This window comes from Nansenia antarctica, assembly GCF_963989245.1.
Source record: "Nansenia antarctica genome assembly, chromosome: 1".
In the NCBI taxonomy this organism is placed as follows: domain Eukaryota; kingdom Metazoa; phylum Chordata; class Actinopteri; order Argentiniformes; family Microstomatidae; genus Nansenia; species Nansenia antarctica.
This window is the reverse complement of record NC_137674.1, coordinates 97,414,108-97,440,261: the sequence shown is the minus strand read 5'-3', so window position 1 is coordinate 97,440,261 and position 26,154 is coordinate 97,414,108. Positions and strand designations below refer to the sequence as shown.

The following is a 26,154-nucleotide window of genomic DNA, read 5'->3' as shown; positions in this document are numbered from 1 at the left end:
GGATGCAGGAGGCCAGGAAGGTGAGGGTTACACACAGAGACGCCAGCACTCGCTGTCCCACCTCAGGGGACACAGCTTTCAACCTCCCGAATCTCTCCCGAGGGATTTCACAGAGTCCAGGTTACATCGTGAGCTTAGAATGATAAGGTTCTATGTCCGTTTAGGGTAGTTCAGAGATATTGAGCGTCAAAGTTTTTACATTCCATTATGTTTTGTGAGATGGAACCTTTGTATTTTAGGAATTATTAACTCAAAAATGTCAACATTTAAAAAATAACACCACACAGGCATTAATAAACGCCTAATGGATCAGATTATGAAAAACAATTTTTTTTGAGATAGAACCTTATAATTCTAACGTCACGACATATAGGATACCATACCGTACCATTCACTCTATTTCCATTCTTTTCCCTCAGATCTCTCAGTCATCTTCCATACAGTAACTGTAACTCTTATATGCGTTCCCCAGGCCTATGTGAACATGGCGCTATTCGAGAACTTCACCTACGCCGGTATAGACGCCACGGCCGAGGAACCCTGACTACCAGCCCCCCCGGACCCTGGCAGGTCACGTAGCCCACGTAGCCCACGGGAGAGGCCCCGAGGCCGGGCACCGCCGCGCTACTGCCGCCCCCCTGCCGTCCCACGGACCGAGCGGTGGAACAGAGGCTCCACTCGGACCAGCCGGCTGTAGAGGGAGGACTGTGAAAGGACACTTTGTGGGTCTCAGGGGGGGGGGGGGGGTGGGGGTTGGATATGGCTGTGCCTGGGCTTGGTGGATGCATCACTGGGCTTAAGGACACGTTGCGGTGGTTGGTGGAAGGCGAGTGTGGAAGAGGAAGGTGCTACGTGGCATGCTGTTACACCTGCAGGGTCTGTGGGGTGTGGACTACTCTCTGAACTATGAACTCTCCCCCCCTCCATTTTCTAAAATGGAGAGAGGGGCATTTTGGGGGGCAAATTCATCATCATGGACACATACCGGATTCTCAGTCAATTTAGATTTAGGATTGTGGAAAACGTACAATGTAGCACTTGAACCGGGAATATGAATATATGTATATTCACTCTTGTTTAACAGTATTATTTGCTTACATGAGAATGTGATGACTGTATATACTGTATTTCCTCCTGTTAAAGTGTCCTTGCAGACTATTTTGCCCTCTGATTGTATTATGAATTCCATCTGCAGACTACTTGTTTACTTTTGTAACATAGCTTCCTGTATCTCATTGGATGTATGATCTACTCTGTGAAAACTGAGAATGTTTTTTTGAATGTATTTTTGTTTTATTTTTTTCTTAAATAAAGCATTTCCGTGGTGACTGGACTCATCACAAAGAGGCACATAAGTAACTAGGAATGATGTATGAGAAGAAAAGTAACAGACTTTCTAACTAACAGAGTAGGGTAGAATCATGTGTTGTAAATTAGAGTGGTGGTGTGTTTGCGTGTGTCTGTGTGTGTGTGTGTGTGTGTGTGTGTGTGCGTGTGTGTGTGTGTGTGTGTGTGTGTGCGTGTGTGTGTGTGTCTGTGTGTGTGCGTGTTTGTGTGTGCGCGCACGTGTGTGAGTGTGTGTGTGTGTGGGTGAGTTGTGTCCCTCTCTGGTTGTGTCAGGGCTAAACCGCAGCCCAGGCTCTGGGAGGCCTGAGGTCGGCTAGGCCCTGGCCTCTTCCCTGCTGCACAGCACTGATCTGTCAGAGGATTTCCTCCTGAACCCAGCCACAGGCTGAGGCCTGACAGCTTCCTGACAGCTCCCTCACACCAGCATGAGACCCTGTTGCTACACACACGCACGCACGCACACACAAACACACACACACACACATACATACACGCACACAAACACACACACACGCCACACACACACACACACACAGACAAATTCAGAAATACACATGAGCAAACATAAACTCACAGAATAACACATCACTATGAACTGTTAAACTACAGTCTATCTACCTCAGGCTAGATCCCTGATACAGGGAAAGAGGAACAGATGAAGGCTGTAATACCTGGACAACACCATTCTTTCTGTGAAACTAAATAGGGCGGTAGAGCCCTCGAAGCCTTTCCAGATTAATTGGAACAATCCACACAACACACACTTCCTGTACCAGTAGACTCTGGCAGATAGGGCCACCCCTCACCACCGCCACCTCCAACCCCTGCCCATTATGCTACACTGGCACACACACACACTGACATACTTTAACAAACATCATCACACTCAGGGACATAGATGTTGATATCCATGATGGGGTAGGACACACCTGTACCTGCATATGTCATGGATCTCCACTTCACCTCGAGGATACTCTACCTGGGACTTTGGATCCTAGCAGGCTGGGTGGATGTACTGTGTCAGGTGGATGCGGCTGTCCCTCACCTGTCAAAGAAAGGTAAGACACCGTAACATCAGTTATACAACTGTATACAGTCGCTATAGTGGAATGTCTAAGTGAAATATGTAAAACAGAGTTAGAACTAAGTACCAGTTTCATGCAAAGTGAAATAGACCCACACGTGTATCCTTTACCTAAAATGCCTCAGGTTTAAACTTTATAGGTATCTGACTTTGTTTTGACGTTGATAGCATCAATTCAATTCAAATTCAATTCATTCAATTCAATTCAATTTAAAATGATATCTCATGTGGTGCAATTATCTAGGCAGGAGTGCAGATATACATAAAATAACATCTAACAATTAACATGCAGCATGATCACAACAACAACAACAACAACAACAAACCAACAGTTATTAAAATCTTGATGTGTATTTATTTCACAATCACAAACAGTCTGGAAAACAACACCACAATAGATGCTCTGAATTCTGAATTGATTGATTGATTGATTGATTGATTGTTATTTCGTGAGCTTAGAATTATAAGGTTCTATCTCCGTTTAGGGCAGTTCAGAGATATTGAGCGTCAAAGTTTTTACATTCCATTATGTTTTGTGAGAACCTTTGTATTTTATTAATTACTAACAACAACAAAATCTACATTTTAAAAATAACACCACACAGGCATTAATAAACACCTAATGGATCAGATTATGTAAGAAACTCAATTTTGATCAAAATTGGAGATAGAACCTTATAATTCTAACGTCACGATTTGTCCTAACAGATGTTTTGCTGTTGGCGGATGATGAAGATCCCAAGTGTTTCACCAGGACCAAGTATGACTTCACCTGTTTCTGGGAGGAGCCAGGCAACAAGTCCTATGATTTCTTCTACAAAAATGATGAGTATGTTTATTCGTAATGGCCTCTGATGGCATATTGTATATGTGTTTTGCTATTTTATCCTTCAAACCATCCCCCAAAACCTATATTTTTAAACTTGCTTTTAATCTTTAACTATTTGTTGTTGTAGTTTTTACTGTCTTTGCTTTTGTCTTACTTTTTATTTATCTATCTATTCTTGTTCGCTTCATGAAATGCAGTGTCTTTGAGTACTTTGAGTTTTGAGTACACACACACACACACACACACACACACACACATACACACACATGCACATACACACAAAACTGCTATTAACTGATACCAGTCATCTTTCCTCTGTTCAGTGTGGAGAAGCAGTGTAATCTGTCCCTCCAGAGGGCTGGGGAGGGGACGCTCCTCCATGTTTGCTCCTTCCCCGCCTCTGACGTCTTCCTGTTCACAGTCACACACATCAGGGTGGTGGAGACCAACACCAACCACACCCTCTACACTCGCACTGTCAGCGTGGAGGACCTGGGTAAGATACAGAGAGAGATGAAGGGAGAGATAGAGAGAGAGATGGAGGGAGAGATTGAGAGAGATATGGAGGGAGAGATTGAGAGAGAGATGGAAGGAGGGAGGGAGGGAGGGAGAAATAGAGAGAGAGATGGATAGAGAGAGATAAAGAAAGAGAGAGAGAGAGAGAGATAGAGAGATAGGAGTAAGAAAGAAGGAGGGGGGGACAGTTTATTTTAAAGAAAGAAGGGTTAAAGGAAGGATTCACATCTATCTCTTATTTTCCAGTGTTTTGTATTCTCTCCTCTACCCCTCCCCTCAGGTTTACTGGACCCACCTGTGAACGTATCCCTGCACCCAACCGGTCAGGCGGGACAGCTCTGGGTAGCATGGCATGCACTGAAAGACTGGGAAAACAGTGTGCACTATGGGATACGTTACTCCTCCCCGAGTCTGAGGGACAGGACAGAACTGGTACTGAGCCTCAGGGACACAACAGGAATATAGAGTGATAGCTAATTTTCGTAAAATCTAATCAATCTAATCATTGACAGGGATAATTCACTCTTCACACACACTAGGATGGTACTGTGGAGACTGCAGAGTGGCCATTGTGTGCCATTTTTTTGCTCTGTGAGAGAAATAATAGTGATTCAGTCTTCCTCGCTGAAATTCTCTCTAATCATGACTGGCACAGCTTGCACCCAACTGGCTGGTTGGCACATAGCAACCATTTGTGATGAAACTCATCATACACTGATACCAGCGCTGGCATGTCATTCCTGTGTCCCTTCTGTGTCCAGGTGAAGCCGGGGAGGTCCCTCCTCCTCCACAGCCTGGCCTCTCTGGTGTCGGGGGAGGTGGTCCACGTCCAGATGAGGGTCAAAGACAGCGGCTACAGCAACACAGAGACCAGCGGTCACTGGAGCCACTGGTCAGCCCCTGTGTGTACCATGGTGCCCCAGAGCGCAGGTGTGTGTGTGTGTGTGTGTGTGTGTGTGTGGGTGTGTTTGTGTGTGTGTGTGACTTTGTGGCAGTAGTGTTTAGTGTCATCATGCGCCTTCAGTAGTTTCTTGGCGTAAATACACACATGGTATTTACAGCAGCAACTGCAATTCAGCATCATGTGTTCATGGTAATGTCTGATCCTCTCCATCCAAGGAGCATGTGCTTTCCTTGAGTAATGACTTCAGGTTCTCTCTTCCAGCTGATATTTCACTGTCGTGTCACACCTCTGATCTGCACAATGTCACCTGCCAATGGGATGAGCAGGCTGACAGTGACCCTACCTACAGCCTCTTCTACAACATGGGCTCCAGGTAGCAGATCATTGATCATTCATTATGATAATAACAACGTAATTGTGTTCATTTAATCTCCTTGTAATGTTGTTCCTTTGGGCCTGACTGGTGGTGTGGTGTTTTTCAGCAGTGGAGAGGGGGAGAGCTGGAGAGAGTGTCTGCAGGACGAGAACCACACCCACAGTTGCTGTTTCCATGGAGACGAGTCCAGTGTCACATGGGTCAAACTCAGTGCTGGCCCTGGTGCTCTCAGTAGAACCTTCTACACTGAACCTTTCACACTCAACAACAGCAGTGAGTCATTGTCATACTCAACAACAGCAGTGAGTCATTGTCACACTCAACAACAGCAGTGAGTCATTGTCACACTCAACAACAGCAGTGAGTCATTGTCATACACAGAATCAGAATTAATTTTATTACATCCAATGTACAAGTACACAAAAGTTGGCTTTGCAGGAAGATACAAAATCACAATAATAAGTAATAAAGTAGTAATAAAGTAATAAAGTGATAAAGTGATGGTAGTCGTACTACAGCGGAACCAGTCGTACTACAGTGGAATCAATATTGTAAAATACTATGCAAAGTACAATAACATGAAATACAATATGATACAGTACAAGTAGTCAAGTAGACTGGTAGTGTTCAAGTAATCAGGTAGTGTGCAAGTAGTCATTTAATATATATTATTTTTGTAGTGTGAGTGTGGTTGGTTTGGGGGGTGCAGTCTTTTGTTTTCTTCCAGTACATTTCTCCAGGAGTTTTATCCCAGAGGCTTCGGTATTATTTCCCTGATGGCAGTTAGCTCTAACAGTTTCTGATTGGGGTCAGGGTGGCTGGGGTCTCTAATAACCCTGATCACACCGGTCACTGTACACTGTATACTGGGGAGGGACACAGCACCATTCACCTTTTATTCACACTACATATCTCATGTCACAGACTATCATGCTATTTAGAAACAAACACTTTTATCCAAAGCAACCTCCATTACAGTGACTGTTTTTGTTTATGTATATACATGTGGCTGGATACAAACCCTCAACCGTAGCGTCGCCAGTGCCATGCTCTACCAACTGAGCCACACAGGACCACACATTGACAGCACTGTCTGAAATGGGAAAGTTGAGCATGTATCTTATGTAACTAAACTCTGTCCTCTCCTCCTTCCCCCCGTGTGGTGTTAAGTCCGAACAGCCCCCCCGGGGAGACTCAGAGGGGAGTCGGAGGTGGGCAGGCTGAGCCTCAGATGGGACGCCCCCCTACTGGCCCTGTCTGCCCACCTTCTGTACCAGGTCCGCTACCAGCCGCGAGGGGAGGGGGTGTGGAAGGTAAGGAGGCCACCCAGAAGAAGATCTCAATACCCACACTTACACTAACTTACTCTCATCCATGTATACAACGCTGTGGTCAAAGTGAACTGCTACAATACTGTATACCGGTATCTAAACTATACTACTTAATGAACCCTCATATGGTGAGTGTAACTCTAAGCGTAGGTATGTCTGAGAGGAGAGGGTTCATTAATTAGTATAGTATATATATATATATATATTCTGTGTTTTAATTGATTATATTATGGAAATTGTTTGATTATATTATGGAAATTGTTTGATTATATTATGGAAATTGTTGTTTTCAATGTACTTGTGTTCAGGTCCATGTCAGGCTCCCCTGAAAAAAAGATATTGGTCTCAGTGGGACACACCTGCATAAATAAACCTTTATTATTATGATTATTATGATTATGATTGTGATTGTGATTATTATGATTATTATTAAGAATAAGGATAAGAATAAGAATTTGAAGCACCTCCTCCCTCTAGCTGGTCACCCTGCAGGGCCCAGAGACAGGGACGTGTCTAGACGTGAAGACAGGAAGTCAGTACTCCATCCAGGTCAGAGCCAAGCCAGACGGCTCCTCCTACGTTGGGTACTGGAGTGACTGGTCACATGTCCTTACTGTGGCTGTGCCCTCCTACATAGGTACATTAAAACCATCACATCACACCACGACACAATACTAATACTGCTGTATTCAGTATCCTCCTACTCATCACATTTATCTAGAGACCAGTGGAGGCTGTTGGAGGTAGAAATTGGAGGACAGGCTCATTATAAAGCATGAAACGGAATAAGAAATGGTGTTTGATACCATTCCTCATTCCATTCCATGCATTACATTGAGCCCATCCTCTGATTTATACCTCCACCATCCTCCCCTGCTAGTGAATGTCAGGCATTTATAGTCCCATTCATACCGTAATATACATATATAGCCTACATATAAATATCCTAGACTCATGATCAGGCTAGTACTCATGATTTGCCTAGTAGCCATTCACACCGAACCCTTCCCAATGGATAACCCACTAAATTCCTACTATGTACACTCGTCAGTGTGAATGAAACCACAAAACACACAACATCACCATAGATGAAGAATAATGCTTTATTTCTAGAACTAGAATTGAAATATTACAAGTGATTCTAGACTCTATGATTGTTCTCCCCAGGAACTCTCTTGCTCTTCTGCATCCCTCTCATGTTGCTCATAGTCTCCGTTGTCTTCATCTCCATGTTCTCCAGATACTTCAGGTACAGTAACATCCTTTTTCCGTCTGCTTTATGAATATCTTTATACTACTACAACACTTATATTCACCATTCACCTGTTATGTACTGATTTCTATCATTCCACTCGACTCCAGTAAGCTCAAACAGTATCTGTGGCCACCAGTCCCCAACCTTGACAAAGTACTGCATGGCTTCCTGACCGAAATCAACAGGCAAACTTGGGTAAATGATGTATACATTTTGTTGAGCCTCAACATAACAGCATGAAGCTGGATTCCAATCAGTGTTACAGCACAATCAAGGATATAATAATATTGTATTTGTATATATTATTATATTATATAACACAAATAGAATATAGAATATATTGAGTATAAATATGAAAAAGGGCTTTGGGACTTGATAATGCCCAATTAATGCCTTATGACCCAACTCTAGCCAAACTACTTTATGTGCCTAATATGACTGCCTCATTACCTTGCATACATTTCAGTCTGAGTTCCTATACTTTGTTCTGTCTCTAACACAGGACCCCCCCTTTAACGTAAAGCAGTGCTCTGAAGAGACCCCTGCCTCTATGGTGGTGATTATGTCTGAGGAAGATCCAGACAGAGGGAAGCCTCTAGGGGAGTCGTGTCTGCTGCTGTCCCCAGAGATAGGCTCCGACGGTGGGGAGCAGCAGATGGACGAGACCCTGGTGGGGACCAGCGTGGAGGTCAGCCAGGACTACGTGACCCTCAACACTGATGATGTCATCCCCTGCCTGCGAGGGAACGAGTATGTCTACACAGGGGCGGAGCCTGGCAGCCTGGTGGTGGGAGGACAGGAAGTCCTTCAGATGAGGTGCCATTGCTCCGTCACCAGCAGGTCCTCCGGTTTCCCATCATCCTCCACCACCACCAATGACATCCTGAACCGTTCCTACCAGCTACTGGCAGAGCCCCCAGAGAGGCTGGACGGCCAGGGTACCACCGGTGCAGCGGACAACCTCTATGCCAACCTGGGGAACACTATCAGTGGCAACTAAAAATGGTTCAGTCAGGAGTGTTTTAATTAGTTATGAAATGAAATGGTAAGACGTTAGGTTTGGCGTAATTGGATGGCTCCGCTCTGATTTGGAGCTTTTCAAACCCCCCGTAGGTAGGTAAAAACATAAAGCAAACCTGTAGGTGGAAGCTGGGGCGGTGGGTGGGATGACCAAAAATAACTTGCATAGCAAGTGGCAAAAACACTGTTTACCCATGGTGGAGTGTTGCATACTCGGCTCTTAAGCCTAAGTCACAAGAACATGTTATGTGTTGCATAGGTGGATACTGTTTGTGTATGGTATGATGCAGCAATGATGACAGAGACGTGTATCAAGTTCAGCCATGTAATATCAAGATGGAGGGAACAGGAACCTACACACGGGTCATGCAGAAACAAGCAAACAAGTCGATAGCCGATGGCATCGATCTAAGTAGACCCGTAACATCCTCCTTTTCCAAGTGAACACAAACACCTTAGAACTTAGAAATAACAAAAGTAATCTAGTGCAAAAATAACCAACGTTTGTTCTTATATAAAATGTAACAACAGTCTCTGTTAACTTCTGTATTCTCTGTGTCTTTCCTTTTTAATTGTTTCCATTTTTATTTTATGGCAACAGCCCTATATAGTTTAGGTTACAAATTGAGTCTCACAGGTGGCTTAGACAGCCGTCCAGCCCTAGTGTATGCGCGTCCCTCAAATGGTGCTGTGCCAGTTGGACTAGGTGAGGTCCTAGGTGTGAACCTGACCGGGCTCGGCTCGGCCACAGTTGGGGGAGCCTCTGCAGCGGTACTCTCTGGCACAGGGTCATTCTCTTCGTAGGTCGGAGTAGCAGTCGGCTCGGCTACTCTGAGGTCCACCCTGTTGCGTCGATAGAGGGAGCCGTCGACATCCACCAGGTACGATCTCGGTGCAACCCTGCGGAGGCAGGTCCCAGCCCTCCAGATGCCAGTGTTGTCACTAGGCAGAGGCTTCATTCGGACGGTTTCCCCGACTGCCAGCTCCGGCAGGTCCCGGGCGGACCGGTCATAGAAAGACTTGGCAAGCTGCCTCCTGTGGCGCAGCTTTTCAGTGACTCCTACCACAACGACTGGTTCCAGCAGCTTGTTTGTCACTGGAATAGAGGTCTTCAGCCGACGAGACATGAGACGTTGTGCCGGGCTGCTGTTCATGCTTTCGGTGGGAGTATTTCTCCAGTGTAGTATGGCCTTCCAGGGGTCGTCACTGTCACGCATAGCCTTGCGCAACAGATTCTTTGCAATCTTGACGGCCGACTCTGCCTTGCCGTTTGCTTTCGGGTGCCTTGGAGAGGAGGTCACATGCTCAAACTCCCATTCAGAGGCAAAACGTGAGAACTGAGAGGTAAATTGTGGGCCATTGTCTGTGATGACCCTCTCTGGCTGGCCATGCCGAGCGAACTGTGCCTTACATCGCTTGATGACTGTCTCTGCAGATAAGTCAGGGAGGAGCTCAACTTCCCAAAAGTCAGAATAGTGGTCGACTATAATAAGATAGTCCTTCTGCCTATGACTGAACAGGTCCATGCTCAGAATTTGCCACGGCCTGGTGGGCAGTTCATGTGAGAGCATGGTCTCCTTTTGCTGTTTGTGAGCATACTCATTGCAGGTTGAGCAGGTGCCCACAAAATCCTTTATCTCTGCCTGCATGTTCGGCCAGTACAATGTCTCTCGAGCATGTCGGTAGCATGCGTCTCCTCCTGTGTGACTTGAATGAATGCGCGTAAGCATCTCTGGGCGTAGTGATTTTGGGATGATGACTTTCTGCCCCCGGAATAGAACACCATTCTGTACACTGACTTCATCTCTGTAAGGCCAGTATTCTCTGGTAATGAGAGGTGCTTCTTCTCTCACATCTGGCCAGCCTATGAGAACTGTGGACTTAAGTGCCTGCAGGCATTCATCTCGGTCAGTGTGCAGCCTGATTTGTTCGAGACGCTGGTCACTTACATTCAAGTAGTCTGCCTGGTTCACATGCTGTATCTCCTCTTGCTCTTGTTGCAGGGAGCAGATAGCGTGCCGCTGGTAGGTTGTTCCTCTGCCGGTGCATCCTGCTGTTGCCCTGCTGAGCGTGTCGCTGATGAACATTTCAGGCCCTGGTTTGTAGATGACCGTCAGACTGTAGTTCTGTAAGGTCATGAGCATGCTCTGAAGCCTCTTGGGAGCGTTGAGGAGAGGTTTGCTGAAAATGGAGATTAGGGGCTTATGGTCTGTCTCCGCTGTGATCAGGTCGCGGCCATATAGATAGTAGTGAAACCTCTGACAGGCGAAGACGATGCTGAGACACTCTTTCTCAATCTGTGCGTAGTTCTTTTCTGTGGGGGTAAGAGCTCTCGAAGCGAACGCGATGGGCTGTCCTTCCTGCATGAGGCAGCATCCGAGACCATTCTGGCTGGCGTCGCTCTGGACTGTGATTGGCTTGGTCACATCATAGTAGCGCAGGACAGGCATGGTTGTAGCTAGAGACTTGAGTTCTTGAACTGCCGCCTCGTGTTTGGGTAGCCAATGCCAGGGGGTTTCCTTGTCCAGCAAGCGTCGCAACGGCTCACAGACACTTGATAAGTGTGGCATGAATTTGGCCAAGTAGTTGGCAAAGCCAATCAGACGCTGCACCCCTTTTGCGTCAGTTGGATTGGGCATTTCGATGATGGCCCTCACCTTCTCTGGGTCAGGCTTCAGCCCTGTGGATGAGAGGATGTGGCCGTGAAACTGGACCTCAGCTACTTTGAACTGCAGCTTCTTCAACCCTAGCCGCAGCTTGACCTCACGGCAGCGTTCCATCAGTGCCAAAAGCTTGACATCATGGTCACTCTCAGCCTCTTTGTCTGTGTCCCCACAACCCACAACCAGGATGTCGTCCGCAATGGGCTCGATGCCCTTGAGTCCAGCCAGGAGCTCGTGTTGTTTTCGCTGATACACCTCGGGTGCCACAGACACTCCGAATGGTAGCTTAAGCCAGCGTTTCCTCCCCCAGGGGGTCCAGAATGTGGTCATGAGGCTGCTCTCGTAGTCAAGTCTGCATTGTAGAAATGCATCTCGGGCATCCACTAAGGTGAATACTCTTGCCTTCGGTAGTTTGTACAGGACATCATCCAGAGTAGGCATGATGTAATGAGAGCGCTTTAGGGCCTTGTTCAGGAACTTAGGATCTATACATAGTCTGAGCTTGTCTGGTTTTTTTACAATAACCATGTTGCTGATCCAATCAGTTGGGTCTGTGACCGGCGCCATGTGGCCGTCAGCCTCGTACTTGTCCAGCTGGGCTTTGACTGCTGCTTTCATTGCAATGGGAACATTGCGAGGGGCACATTGAACTGTAGGAACCCTGGGATCTAGGTCAAAGTGGACCTCCCCGGGTAGAGATTCCACAGGTGAGTTGAATACATCACTGTATTTGTTAGTCAGCTGCTCCTTGGTTAGGGCTCCAGGCTGTGCATGTTCCACTTTGAGCACATCCTCAGGGATTGTGAACTGCATGAGACCTAGGCGTTCACAGGTAGAGCCTGACAGGAGAGGATTTTGCCTAGACTTAACTATTTCAAATGAGAGCTTGTATGTTTGACCTCTTACTCTACATTCTGTCTCAAAGATGCCTATGGAGCTCAGTGTTTCCCCGGAGTACAGCTTTAGTCTAGCCTCACTTGGGCAGAGTGGTGCGTTGGGTGCCAGCCTTTTCTTGTCATGAAGGCTCATGACATTGCATGTCGCTCCAGAGTCCAACTGACATTGCTGTGGCTTGTTGTGAAAACGTAATGTTACAAACCATTTCTTCCCTTTGGCTTGCACTGCACCAATTGACTCATGCATGTATATGTCTTCCTCACTGTTTTGTTCTGAGCTCTCAGCTGTATTTTCCATGCAGTGTATCTTTCCCTCAGTGGGTCTTTTGCTTTTTTGACACACTTTAGCAAAGTGATTATTTACTCCACATGATTTGCATTGTTTTCCGAATGCTGGGCAGTGATCTCTGCCCCTTGCATGCGAGTTGCCACAGTATTTACATGCATAGCCTGCGTCTACAGCTCTGGGTGAATTGCTCTGCCTCCATTGGTTTTGCCTGGATTGTTGTTGCCTAGATTGTTGCCTAGCAACGGCGAGCACCGCTTCTACGTGCGGAGGACTCACTATCTCCATCGCTCTCATACGAATGTCTGTCTGCTCCGTTGCACGGCACATGTCAATTGCTGTGATCAACGTCAGTTGCTTTTCTCTAAGCAATCTGCGCCTTATGCTCTCGTTACCAACACCCAGTACAATTTTGTCACGAATCATCTCATCTCTTAACTGTCCGTACTCACAGGTTGCTGCCCTTTCTCTCAGCCTGGTCACAAAACCGTCTATAGATTCTCCTTCCTCCTGTTTGCAGCTCCCGAAGACGTACCTTTCATATATTGTGTTCTTGGTAGGTTTGAAATACTTCTCCAACGCGGCCAGTATGATCGCAGCATCCCCCTGATCCTCTTCGGAAAGATTTAAGTTGTGACGGTATATATGTCTGCATTCACTGCCCATCACGGTCCTCAGAGTTGCAGCCTGGATTTTCTTGTCCTTTTCAGTTATGCCAGTAACGATGACATAGTCCTCATATTCGGCCCGGAATATGTCCCAATTGACGCTCCAATCGCCCGTGAAGCTCATGGGTGAAGGGGGTGGAAGAGTAATGGCTGCCATGCTAGCTATCGTTGCTCGCTGACTTGTCTCGTCTTCTAAAGTATCCGAATCACTTGATTCCGATCCAGACATAGGCTACTCTACCTGTACTCACTTCATATTATCTAATATTCCGCTAACGTGAGTTCAGCAGCTTCTGACACCATGTTTGTGTATGGTATGATGCAGCAATGATGACAGAGACGTGTATCAAGTTCAGCCATGTAATATCAAGATGGAGGGAACAGGAACCTACACACGGGTCATGCAGAAACAAGCAAACAAGTCGATAGCCGATGGCATCGATCTAAGTAGACCCGTAACAGATACAGCTGTCTATCACCGAATGGCCAACTGCCCTTCTCCTTCAAATGCTCTGACTGAACCTATGTAAACGTCATATAATGGATCAACGGCAACATTTTGAGATATACTGTAACTGAAGATGCTGAAGACAAACCCAAGGAATGAAATATTGAAACTGTGGAGTTGATCGTGATAATCAGCAGACATTGGGTTGTGTTCTGGATATTTAGGTCTGCATTGTGTTGCATGCAACAGCAATCATTTGTCTGGGGAAATGAAAGGCTTTGAATACAGCTCAAATATACACATGGCAATAAAAATGACTTGGAGATTAAAAAAAAAAAACACTATAGATGTTGCCATAAAAACAGGTCCTGTGGATGCTATATGCAGTCTATATACACTGTAAGGAAACTGTAAATATCATAACTAATCTTTGTATTCATATTTTCACTATGTGACATTGCTTTAACACATGTATAACAGACAGTGTGTGAAAGACCCGTACATGTTTCTATCTGTCGTCCTCTTATCTTCTTAGCCACATGCGTTCTAGAACGTCAATGGAAAAAAACAGTGTTCAATGTAGAGAAACGGCAAATGACAGAATGCAAATATTCGTATATATCTTTATTACATAATGAAATATTACAACATGACAACCAATAAAATCATAAAACTGACAAGAGTAAGATTCAAATGTTTGAATAAGGAGAGAGGACAGTCTTATTGCTCAATTCAAAACAAGACAACCGTGATGGGGAAGTCCAACTCTCCCATCAACAAAATGAGTAAAAAACTCAGTTGAAATCGTTTTTTAAATGGTTCGTATCAGGTAAGAATAAAACTACTGTATTCTGATTACACCATCTAAACACGGGTAAAACAAACAAGTCACAATTCCATAAAACACTTAAACAAGTGATATTAAAATGTTTCACTGGCTGTCTCCCTTTCAAGTGCTTACAAACATTGAACCACATAAAACATTTAGTTTGGAACATATCTAAGAGCTTCTAAAACAGAAGAAAGAAAAGAGAAGGGCCCTTCCAGAAACGCAACAAAGCCCTGAATCGTGAGCGGTCACATTGGCTTCCATCAATTCAACTTTGAGACTGGCCTGAAGGAAACAGTTCTTTTTGGTCAGTTGGTTCAACAGTTAAGATACACGTCTGACAGAAACACACGTCTAATGACTCCCCCGACTCTCCTCATCCAAGAACACGCATGATAAGACCACCCTTCTCATGTCACCCCCAGACCAGACCCTCCTGACCCCCCGCCCACACACCCGGGGGTGGTCCTCACTTGCCCTTGAGGGCGTAGAGCACGTCGTCTTGGCTGACGTTGAGACGGACGCGCTGCAGGACGTCCAGACGGCTGTTCTCCAGCAGCAGCAGCCGGCAGGCCCCCAGACGCTGACACACGGCCAGACCCTCGGACACACTGATGGGCTGCAGCCCCTCGACACGACACAGGGCCTGGTGCTGCACAAACACCTACAGTAGACACACACAGACACAGACTTTAGTTAAGGGTAAGACTTTTACAAAATGTACAGTGCAGATAAACAGAATGTAGAGGAGAGAGTTGATAAAGCATGGAAGGGAGTACGGTCTTGACCTGTTGGAAGGTCGCCTCCTCCAATCCCAGCCGCCGAAATTCGGCAATGATCGCCCTCAGGAAGAGCTGCTCCTGTAGAGAGGCACATCTGCCACACACACACACACACACACACACACACACACGTTGTCCATCAGTCAAAAGAACACACCTTGACCAGCTACACTTGATCATATACTAACTGCTAGGTGAAAGGCAGACCAAGGTATCTCCCTGACCCCGTTGGCATAGATGATTGACAACTCCGTGGACCAATGGGTGACCCTCACCTGATGGCTTGGATGTAGGAGGAGGAGAACATCTCATCCAGGGCCTCAATCACATGACTCATGCCCACCAATCCCGTGGCGGATGGGGTAGCGGCAGAGTGTTCGCAGATCTCAGTGGAGCGTCGGCAGATGTCGAGACAACGCCGGGCGTCTCCTGAAAGTGCTGCCACCTGCAGGCCAAAAGAAGAACAGCGCTTAAGACACAGATGTACCACAGACACACAGATACAGCCTCGTTTAAAACACACACATACAGTATATCCTGCGGTCATCGCTGTAAACCATTCCTACCCATGCTAGAATTGTATTCCTCACCAGCTGTGTCTCTTATGGCAGAGCATAGAGCAGTGATCCTCACTCCTGGTGGAGAGCCACAGTACTGCAGGCTTTTTGTCCAGGCTCAGCAATGATACCTGATTCAGCTAATCTTGGAGGATCAGTTGATCAGTTCAGTCAGGTGTGATAGCACTGGACCCACGGAGGCTCTCCGGGACCAGGTTTGAGTATCACTGACCTAGAGGCCTAGGATACAGGCTAGCTACATGATGTGTGTGTGTGCATGTAATAATGGTAGCTACTTGATGGTGTGTGTATGTAATGATAGTAGGTAGTAGCTACATGATGGTGTGTGTGTGTGTGTGTGTGTGTGTGTGTGTGTGTGTGTGTGTGTGTGTGTAATGAAGTGTGACAGAAATGAGGAGGGTTTGCCTGCCTTTCTGGACACCAGCTGAAGCGCGTCCTCCTCGAAGGCCTTGACCTTGTTCAACCTGGACGTGATGATCTGCTGCAGCTGCTTGAAGCTGTACGGCTGGAAGGACATCCTGGTCAGACCCTGGACACACACACACACACACACACACACACACACACAGTTACATTTCACACCAACACTGAGAATCCTGATGCACTGCTTTGAGGTGCACTGCCATGTGTGTGCACACACAGACACATCTACACACATGCACAACTAGAGGTACATTTCACGAGCAATACCAATGCAAAGTTAGAGTTAGACATTAGTTAGTTTTGTAGAATAATGCAGTGTTGGCTGGCAAGCTCATCTAACCAGTGCAACATCGCCCCCCTGTGGCAGGGAGTGTCCCTACCAGTCTGCTGGCCACCCTGTTGATCATGATCCTCTCTGGGAGGTCCATGGTGTTGGCGATGGTCAGAACCACCAAGCGAGCGTGACGCCTGGTCGGCCAATCAAAGAGGTTGTACATCACATTCTGCTTCCTGGTCCAGAGCAGGTCCAGCTGGGATGGGGGGGGGAAACACAGGGTCAGACATCATAATATAATAATATTATATTAGAACAACAACAGCAACAACAGCAAACACAACAACACACTTATCTGATGTAACTTAACTTCTACCTACTTTAGTTAAGAGGTGTGAAATATTAACACCAACTACAACACAGTCTCCTGTATCCAGGGCAGAGTGCACTGTGGGTAAACGGCGCCCTCACCTCGTCCACCAGTAACACGGTGGTCTCTTTCTTGGGCGCCGGGTTACTGAACCGCTTCTCCAGCAGGGCGGCGGCGTGGTCGGCGGTCGCCTTCTGGTCAGTCAGTTTCTGGAGGAGGAGAAAGCGGTCGTGGTTTGCACACACAGGTAAAGGGCTAGGAAGGCAATTTGTGACGTTTCTGAACGGACGTGGGAGTTATTGAACAACATCAGAGGAGGCCAGAGGAGAGGAATTGATACCCGTAATAAACTAGCTTAGTGTTTCTATTCATTTTTCCAACGCCATGCAGTGACCATACCTGTAGAATCTGCACATAGGCTTGGTGAGGGTCGGTCATCTTCATGCCGTTGATCTCGATGAAGCGGAACGATGGGATTTCGTCCACGTCGGAGGCGTGTTGGAGACAGCGGATCACCTCGTGGACCGTGGCTGTTTTACCGGTTCCAGGGACGCCGGAGATGTACATACACCTGGAAGAGACGGTGACGGTCAATCGTCCTGCTTAGTGAGGGTTACCGACAGGATCCTTTCATCCGTTGTTTACCCCCACCATTATTCTGCATTAATGTAAGCAATTCTGCACTATATAGTGCACATTTAATGACGTAGCTGTTTTTAGTGTTGTTGTAAGCCATGGAACTACATTTTCATTTGTTCCCTAATAATTGACAATAAGCTTTTGATACTTGATGATTCTGCAGTGTTGTAGTAACAGGGTATATACAGGAATCTTAAGGTTAATTTCAATACCTTTCTAAGACTTTTTAAAGACCTTGTCAATATTTTTCCAGACCTCACCGCCACTTTGAGCTGTAACCGTTTACATCAGTGACACCTTTAGCTTAACAGTTTTAGTTTGCAATAGACTAGACCACTATCATACAACAGAATTTCCGGTTCATCTTTGTTTTTTAATAAAACTAATAAATTCACAAACTTTTACTAAAAGTAAAACTTTTACTAAAAGTTTGTAGGAGTCAAACTCTTTGGACAGAGTCTAATTCATCAAAATTCAAGACATCATAAAATCGTGATAAGACTTTTTAATACTTAAGGGTCTTGACTCTTGATTTTCCCAAAATGTATTTATCAACTTTTAATACTTTTCAAGACACCGCGGATACCCTGAGTAAACAACCCTAGCCAGGCCTCCATCTTACCCTCCGGTGCCGTCGATGACCTTGCTCTCCACAAAGTTGTAGATGTCCTGGAACTCCTGCTCACGGCAGGGCAGAGACTCCGGCACCGAGGACACGTGCAGCCTGGGGACCGGGACCAGAACCCGCCACACAAACAATGGATCATGTTGACATGAGCAAGGACAAGACTAGGTGCTTTACTGCTGGGGGGGGATCAGATTTTCATTCAAATTTCATAAGCAAACATTCAAATTTCATAAGAAAAATAACATGCATCTTCTATTGATATGTCTACTGTATGGACGTGATCCCGGTTCGTCCTCACCTTGCCCTGGCTTCCTCTAGAACGTTCCCTGGCAGCCTGGCTGGAAGTGTTCTACTGGGAATGCTGGGCGTGGCGTGGCGTGGTGTCTTGGGAGTGCTTGGGGCCGCCTGGAGAGAGAAATGGAATAATGACAACATTCCATCGTCTGTTACTCAGACCAAAGACGATGAAATACCAGAAAGGCACGACTCGGGTCTACTGTACCTTTTTGCTCGGTGTCTTGCGTGGGGTCCTGGCAGGGCCGCCGGTCTTCTGCGTGGAGCGCGGGGTACGGGACCCAGAGATTCGCTTGCTCTTCCTCACCACTGTCTCGTCGTCACTGTCTTCCACCTTCTCTTCCTCATCCTCACTGCTGCTGCTCTGCAGGTCCTTCTTAGACGGGACGAAGCAGACATCATCACCGCCTTCCTCTCCGTCAGAGAGCACATCCTGGTCATCGCTTAACAGATTCCTAAAACAGAAACACAACACAGTTCAGTTGGGGATAATGTAACTGAACAGCACTTTGATAAACTGGGCAGGTCATTATCACCACAACTAACCAAAGTCAGCACATATAGATCTCCCAGGAAAGCGCTACTCAAATCCCCGCCCCCCCCCCCCCCAGAAATAAGGGCAGTCAGTACTTACAGCTGCTTCCTGATTCGCGAGGAGACCAGTTGGGCAGACTTCCTCTTGGACCGGGGGGTCATGGCTGTCAGCAGGGGTGAGTTCTCAGACTCCTCCGTCCTGAGAACAAGAGCCCGACATAGACAACACTGAAGACCGCGCATACATTGTACTGGTGAATGAGTTGCTAAGCCCATCAGCTGTCCAACAGGACAATGTATGTTTGACTGGTGAATCCTTTGAATGAAGTCAGTCAATAGTTGAAAGGGTTACTCACAGCACCGTCAGAGCAGATTCCCTGATGGCTTTGGAGGAGTCTTTCCTGCGGGAGGGGGTCGTAGCTCTTCAAAGGAGACAGAGAAGCCGGTAAGGCAATGCCTTCGAGACATCAACTAAATCATCATCAAGAGCATGTCCTTTCAGGGCTCAGTTTGACTGAAATGCTGCTTGTTTATCAACATCAGCAAAGAAGACCAGTCACTGATTAACACGGATCAACTTCTCATCTTGTGATTCTGATTCCGATCCCAACCCAACACCGAAATGAACAACCAGTGAAACTATTCAGCGACTGCTGTGAACCCAAGTCTATGAACACCCAGGCTCCCACCATGTGCTCCCCTGACTCCCATCGGCCCTCTAGGGCCTTCAGCCACCACCACCACCCTGTGCTCCGGTCCTGAGTCGGGGGCTGGCCCACTCACTTCTGCACCCTCCTGGGGGTGGCCTGTCTCTTCCTGGGGGTCTTAGCTGAGCCTCCCGCCGACTCTACCTCAAATACATCATCATCCAGGGGAGACACACCCAGCAGTTCCCTGGGGGGGAGGGAGGGAGGGAGGGAGGGAGGGAGGGAGGGAAGACTCTCTGGTTCACTTACTCAGTGCTCAGAGCTTACTCAGTGAGAGGCATTTCCACTTCCAGATCTGTGTGCAATATATATAGAACAGTACATGGATCTACAACATACTGATTGTTTGTGTAGGGAAAAAACAATCTACACTCTTTGGGGTCAGAATGATGGTTGGCATTGATGTTATTTGATTATCTGATGTTGAGAGCCCAAACCAAATTCTAACCATCATCGTGTTGTATCTGCTCTGTTTGGGGAACCTACCTGGTAGACTCCTCTTCTCCCAGAGATGTGGGGGACAGTCTCACAGAGGGCTTCAGGGAGTACAGAAGAGGAACGTGACAGGGCGTTGGTCTACTCTTCATGGGGGACAGGCAGTAGGACTGCTGGAGAGATTGTGAAGGGGAGTAGGACAGCCTTTGGGCGAGCACATTCTCTGACTCCACTTCCTTGTCTAAGAGCGCTCCGAGCACGTCCTCCCTGGTGAGCCTCTTCTCTGGACCTGGTGGTGGGATGACGACACACACACACACACACACACACACACACACACGATAAGAGGCCAATGACTAACCTTTCCCTGACTCTATGACGGCTTCTCGTTACTAAGGCAACTGTGTTAATCAATACTCACTGTCGATGCTGAGCTGCAGTTTCTTGCGCACACCCGGGGTTTCTGCCACCCTGCTCCTCCTCTTGGCACTCAGGCATTTGGAGGCAGAGAGCTTGGAGACAGAATGCATCGACTCCGCCTCGCCGACAGTGCCCATCTTGCCTGCGCTCATGGTGCCCCGGCTGTAGGCGGTGGCCCCTGTCCCTGCCCTCCTCATCACAGTGAGGTCCGGGGTAGGCAGGGCACGGCGCACAGGGCCGCGTGACACTGGGGTGGCAGCGGGGGCCAAGGTTGGCGGAGACGACGGAGGGAGGGAAGGTTTGGGAGGGGGTGAGGCCGGGGTGTCCAGCATCAGCGCCGGGTCTAAAACCTTGAAGGTCTTGGTGTCCCAGGCCATCTTCACATACAGAGTGTCGTTGCTGCCGGACTCTGGGAAAGGAGCCTCCCCAGAGAGGTGCTTGACCTGGGGGGGACAACGGGAAACAGTTGAAATGGGATAATATACAAATGGCTAAATACTGCTAATTATAAAAAGTATTGTGTCACTTATGCCCTGTACTACTGTCACTTTTTTATTATTATTATCTTGTATTATGCCTATTGCCTTATTGTCTTGTGCTGCAATGTCAGGAATCGAAGCCAAATGTTACTCTCTTACATTTTGTAATGTGACATAACAATAAACTTGAAACTAATATAGAATTATACACTAGAACAATGAAATAACCTCTGTTAAGTGCTTCCCTCACCTGCACAGTGTTGATGATGGAGTCTGCGTTGATCTCGGTGTCACAGGAGCTTCCCTGGTAGAAGAAGATCTCCTGAGGGTGGGGCTCCCTGCCTAGGAGCTTCCTCTTGTTATAGGGAACCTCACACACACGCACAAACCACTGCACCTGGGCCTTCTTCTGCTTGTGAGCCTCTATGAAAACACAACAACATCATGTTGACAATGTTGACAAGAGTCTTTCTTCAGAACAGGACATGGGAATTGAGAAGGCAGCCTCTATGAGAATGCAGTGTCTAACACAGAACACAATGCCACGTGTGCGAGATCATCTGAGCATTTCAGTAAAAGTGTCTGAGATCAGAGCGATGGCCACTCACCATCACCAAAGAGCTGTATAATCTTCGCAACATAAGGGCTGTCGTCATCTTCGCCCTCGATCAGAATGTACTGTCCGGGCGTCAGCACAGTGGATCCGAAACGACCCTCCACACTGATGCTCAAAGAGCTACACGTGACAAGGAAAATACCACAAAGTTGTTTTTAAGACAACATGTTAACTGGCTTGATCGGTGCTTGGGGGTATCTAGCAACTGTTCAATACATGATCCTCACGCTTTAGAAAACTTACTCATAATAATAATTCTTCAATTTCCTGTCGAAACTGGTCGGTCTCCCCCCCCATTTGTAGACACGTCTCACTCGCAGTCTTGTAAAATAGCGGACCATAATTGCAGAAGCTTGAAAGAAACAGAAACGATCCAGAAATGTAACAGCAATTTCACAAATGGATCGTTTGCATGGTTAGTTAAATCGACTTGGCTTAGCTAAAATGTTCATACTCACACAAGAACAAGTCTGATGGAATAGAATCAAACGGGAAAGTGGAATTCTAACCAAGTGACAACTTAGTTTCGAAAGGCAGTAGTAATGTAAGAGATTAACAATCTATAGTGGGACCATTCTGCAAATCTCTTGCACGCAACTTCATAAAATCAGTCTCCAATGCATTGACGTCTACCAGGACTTTCGCGCGAAAATTGCGTGTTTGCGAGTGACAGAAGTATCGCCCAATCAAGACAACAGATGTGGGCGTGTCACACAAGTATCGCCCAATCAAGACAAACAGATGCCGCGTGTCACAGAAGGTATCGCCCAATCAAGACAACAGATGCTGCGCACACACAACCTGGAAGTACACGATGTTACTCCGGAAGTAGTGAAGCTACACACACTGATGGTAGTTTCGTTACAGAAACACACATTTTCTTCATTCAATCTTGAACTGTTAAAATGGCAAATAGAACAGTTAAAGATGCCAATAGTATACACGGGACCAATCCGCAATACCTGGTGGAAAAGATTATCCGAACTAGAATCTATGAATCTAAATATTGGAAAGAAGAATGCTTTGGATTGACTGGTAAGTTTGATAGCTAACTAGGCTAGCTAGCTAGCTGTACACATCAACTGGCAATTAAAAAAAATGTATTGACATGACATGATAATGTTGATTAATTAATTGTTAGTTAGTTAGTTAGCTCACTACCTCTTTCGCTTGTAGCTAATACGAACTCAGGTACCATACAACGAAATTTAGGAGGGGGGGCTCCCCTTTTGATTGATTGATTGAAAACTTTATTAGAAGATTTGCAGAAGTAGGTACATGAAAGTACATATTACATACAAGGTCAACTAACAGGATAAAAACCCAAGAAAGCCACTGGCTTATTTCAATTGGGGTCCTTGAGGTCCTGGTGCTAGGAAAAAGACTAAAACAAGAGGGCCACGGGTGTGTGTGTTTGTGTGTGTAGCTGGCTAACACATCCTCCTCTCTTGTGTTGTCTTTACTTTTATCAACAGCCGAGCTTGTCGTTGACAAAGCGATGGAACTGAAGTTCGTTGGTGGAGTTTATGGGGGAAACATCAAACCTACACCGTTCCTGTGTCTCACGCTGAAGATGCTGCAAATTCAACCAGAGAAAGACATCATCGTAGAATTCATTAAAAACGAGGATTTCAAGTACGTCTGGCGTTTAGTAGGAAGGATTAGCGCAAATGTCTTACCCCATCACAACCCAAATCACATGATGGTTTCCCTAATTGTTTGTAAACAATGCAATTGTAAACAAATACTGTATTGCTTCAAAACATGATTGAAATTATCATTTGTGTCTCATGGACGGCCAGTCCTTGCATCCATAACTCTATGAAAGCTCTATAGTCTATGACATTGAGAGTGGTTACATTTGTCCAATCCCATCCCTCAGCAGTTTACCAAAAAAGTGCCTTGGAGCCGATATGACAGCTTGTGCCACCCCATAGACATGCATCATTGGTCACCCTCCACTGTGGAAACTGTGATGTGTGAGTGATCTGTGAGTACCTTCATTTCAGGTATGTCCGCTTGCTTGGAGCAATGTACATGAGGTTGACTGGCACCTCAGTCGATTGCTACAAGTACCTGGAACCACTGTACAATGACTACAGAAAAATCAAGAGTCAGAACCGGAATGGAGGTATAGTTTTATGTTTAATTGGCTCATGTTACTGCAGTGATGCATGATTAATGCATTCATTAATGTTTTCTTTGGTGCGACGGACAAGAAGTGTCATACGAGGTTAAAATGCGCCTCTTCTCACTCTTTCTTCCAGAGTTCGAGCTGATGCACGTAGATGAGTTTATCGATGAGCTGCTTCACGCTGAGAGGATGTGTGACATCATCCTTCCCAGGCTCCAGGTAATTCTGCCTCCTTGTAAATGCTCATGTACATCACCATGTTTCACAGAAGTGGAACGCTGATGTGTCTGTATGTGTACACTACAGAAAAGGCAGGTCCTCGAGGAGGCCGAGCTTTTAGACACACGCATCAGTGCCCTGGAAGAGGACCTGGATGAGGTGGAGACCAGTGAAGATGAAGACGAGGAAGAGGAAAAGGTAGTTGTTTTGACTTCAGAATGTTGTTTTTTGGTGGCATGTGGTGTTTGGGCCTGTGTAAGTGTGAAAGTTAGTCCAGAAAAGCGCTATATAAGTCTGATGTGTTATTATTATTTATTATTAATGCTAAAGTATTTGTTTAAATACCCACAGCCAGAGAGAGTCCAGACCCCTGAACCCCACAGACGCAGTTACCGTGACAACGACCGGCCTCGTCGCTCTCCGTCCCCACGCTACAGACGTAGTCGTTCACCCAGACGGTAACTACTATTCTTCTATCAGTCATTTCAAAGTAATTTCCTTAAATATTCTTTTTATATACTGACCATCTTTGTTTCATTTTGTAACAGGAGGAGTAGATCACCCAAGAGACGAAGGTATGTAGGTCTCTGCTCCCAGCTGGATTTGTATCCACTGAACGCTCCTTGTATTGAATATATATATATATATATGTTACGGTACATGTGGGAAAACTGTACATGTGGGAAAACTAGGGTTAGGGTTAGGTGCTACGGTTAAGGTTAGGGTTAGGGGTAGGGTTAGACATGCCAGAATGTACCAAGTGGACGTAGCACCTAACCCTTATCCTAATTTTCCCACATGTACTGTATTCCTACATGTACCGTAACATATATATATATATTTCAGCTTCTAAATCAGTTTTGAATTCTATGGGGAATAATAAAGGAATTGAGACAGAGATTTAGTTTGTCTCTTGTTCGCCTCCAGACCCTTTGTAACGTTGTCTTGTGTTCTCGTTCTCTTCATTTCCCACACAGCCCATCTCCAAGACGGGAGCGCCACCGCAGCAAAAGCCCCCGCCGCCACCGCAGTCGGTCCCGAGAGAGACGTCACCGCTCCAAGTCCCCAGGTACCTTGAGGCACAGCCTCTACAGCAATCTGTAACCTAACATTTGGGACGAGTGTGTTAGCTGATTGTACTATTTGTTTTCAAAGTGCTTGTTACAACAATAGTTTCCTGCCCGCAGTCTGATCTAGACTTGTCTGTTTTGTCCCAGGGCATCACAGAAGCCACAGGCATCGCAGTCACTCCAAGTCCCCAGAAAGGTAAGTGTTAAAGGAGAGAGACTCACCTTTATTATACCAGGATCTAGCACATTGATCCTCACTCCTGGTCCTGAAAAGCCACAGTATTGCAGGATTTCTTTTTTTTTAAGACAAGTTCAATCAGCTATGATAGTACTAGGCTGGAACAAAAACCTGGAATGAGTATCACTAATCTAGCATTGTTCGGGGAGATGCTTTTTACTATGTTTACAATGCAGTTCAATGTAGTTGCAGAGACAGTTATTCGGTATGTGTGGCTGTTGATGTCTAGTCGCCAACTATTGTTTTCTTTCTCCTTTCTTTTACTTAAGGAGTTCAAAAAAGAGCCATAAGAAGAGTCGACGAGGAAACGAGTGATTTATTTTGTCTTCTCTTCTATTGGATTTTGTTTTTGGACTTTAATATGTTAAAAATGTGTACATGATTTTTTTTGGGAAACAGATTGCTGTTTTAGATCCTTTCAGACTCACTGATTATTTTATCTCCACTGTAACATTTTTGTTCTAATATCTGCATCTGTTCAAGTAATGCAGTAAAGTCGTTATCATCTCTCCTGTGAGATGCCATTCTGTCAGTGGTTTGGGCATTGTGAAATTCCCAGACTCATGGGTTTACCGAGAAGAGCAATATTTGTCATTAAAACTCTTATTGAGAGCTGTAGGTAATGTTATGTGCCCAATTCTCACAGAATAATTGTGGGAAAATATTTGTATGTGGCTCTATTTTGTCTGTCATTGCATACAGTTATATTGTTTCATCACCTGAATGTGTGACTGGTATAAAATAAGTCCTGACAGTTCATGTCACTTTTATACAAATAAAGAACTTTGCCCCCATTTGAAATACAATCGTAAAATAGCATTGGTCATGTGTAGTGTTTTAATGGCTCAAACAAAGGAAGCAA

General features: G+C 46.0%; 4 protein-coding genes across 4 annotated transcripts in view; 3 read left to right on the top strand and 1 right to left on the bottom strand.

The window, feature by feature from the left end:
• The window catches only part of tie1 (tyrosine kinase with immunoglobulin-like and EGF-like domains 1), a 14,649-nt gene extending 13,952 nt beyond the window's left edge, over positions 1-697 (top strand). The window contains exons 22-23 of the mRNA XM_080530586.1: positions 1-20; positions 473-697. The exon at positions 1-20 is cut by the window's left edge and continues 80 nt beyond it. Of these exons, the coding sequence (XP_080386712.1) occupies positions 1-20; positions 473-544 (92 nt within the window). The 3' untranslated portion in view covers positions 545-697. The remainder of the gene's footprint in view (positions 21-472) is intronic.
• Positions 698-2,293: 1,596 nt separating this feature from the next.
• Positions 2,294-8,642, top strand: mpl (MPL proto-oncogene, thrombopoietin receptor; the record flags this gene model as incomplete). Its single annotated transcript, XM_080528170.1, has 12 exons — positions 2,294-2,405; positions 3,140-3,260; positions 3,584-3,756; positions 4,057-4,229; positions 4,490-4,706; positions 4,942-5,053; positions 5,163-5,329; positions 6,227-6,369; positions 6,865-7,024; positions 7,555-7,636; positions 7,750-7,837; positions 8,145-8,642. 12 exons carry the CDS (start codon positions 2,294-2,296, stop codon positions 8,640-8,642), a joined length of 2,046 nt encoding a protein of 681 aa, XP_080384296.1.
• A 6,279-nt stretch (positions 8,643-14,921) lies between these two features.
• On the bottom strand, positions 14,922-21,972 carry orc1 (origin recognition complex, subunit 1; the record flags this gene model as incomplete). The annotated part of the gene is made up of 18 exons (XM_080528159.1): positions 14,922-15,116; positions 15,241-15,328; positions 15,510-15,679; positions 16,222-16,341; positions 16,616-16,765; positions 16,981-17,088; positions 17,279-17,450; positions 18,141-18,242; positions 18,445-18,551; positions 18,649-18,895; positions 19,075-19,173; positions 19,331-19,396; positions 19,758-19,868; positions 20,168-20,405; positions 20,538-20,979; positions 21,266-21,438; positions 21,624-21,751; positions 21,875-21,972. The coding sequence occupies 18 exons, from the start codon at positions 21,970-21,972 to the stop codon at positions 14,922-14,924; spliced, it is 2,814 nt and encodes a 937-aa protein (XP_080384285.1).
• Positions 21,973-22,499: 527 nt separating this feature from the next.
• On the top strand, positions 22,500-26,087 carry prpf38a (pre-mRNA processing factor 38A). Its single transcript, XM_080533519.1, has 10 exons — positions 22,500-22,666; positions 23,107-23,266; positions 23,641-23,762; positions 23,899-23,984; positions 24,072-24,182; positions 24,336-24,442; positions 24,533-24,559; positions 24,962-25,053; positions 25,202-25,250; positions 25,562-26,087. Exons 1-10 carry the CDS (start codon positions 22,537-22,539, stop codon positions 25,605-25,607), a joined length of 930 nt encoding a protein of 309 aa, XP_080389645.1. The 5' UTR covers positions 22,500-22,536; the 3' UTR covers positions 25,608-26,087.
• The last annotated feature ends 67 nt before the right edge of the window (positions 26,088-26,154 follow it).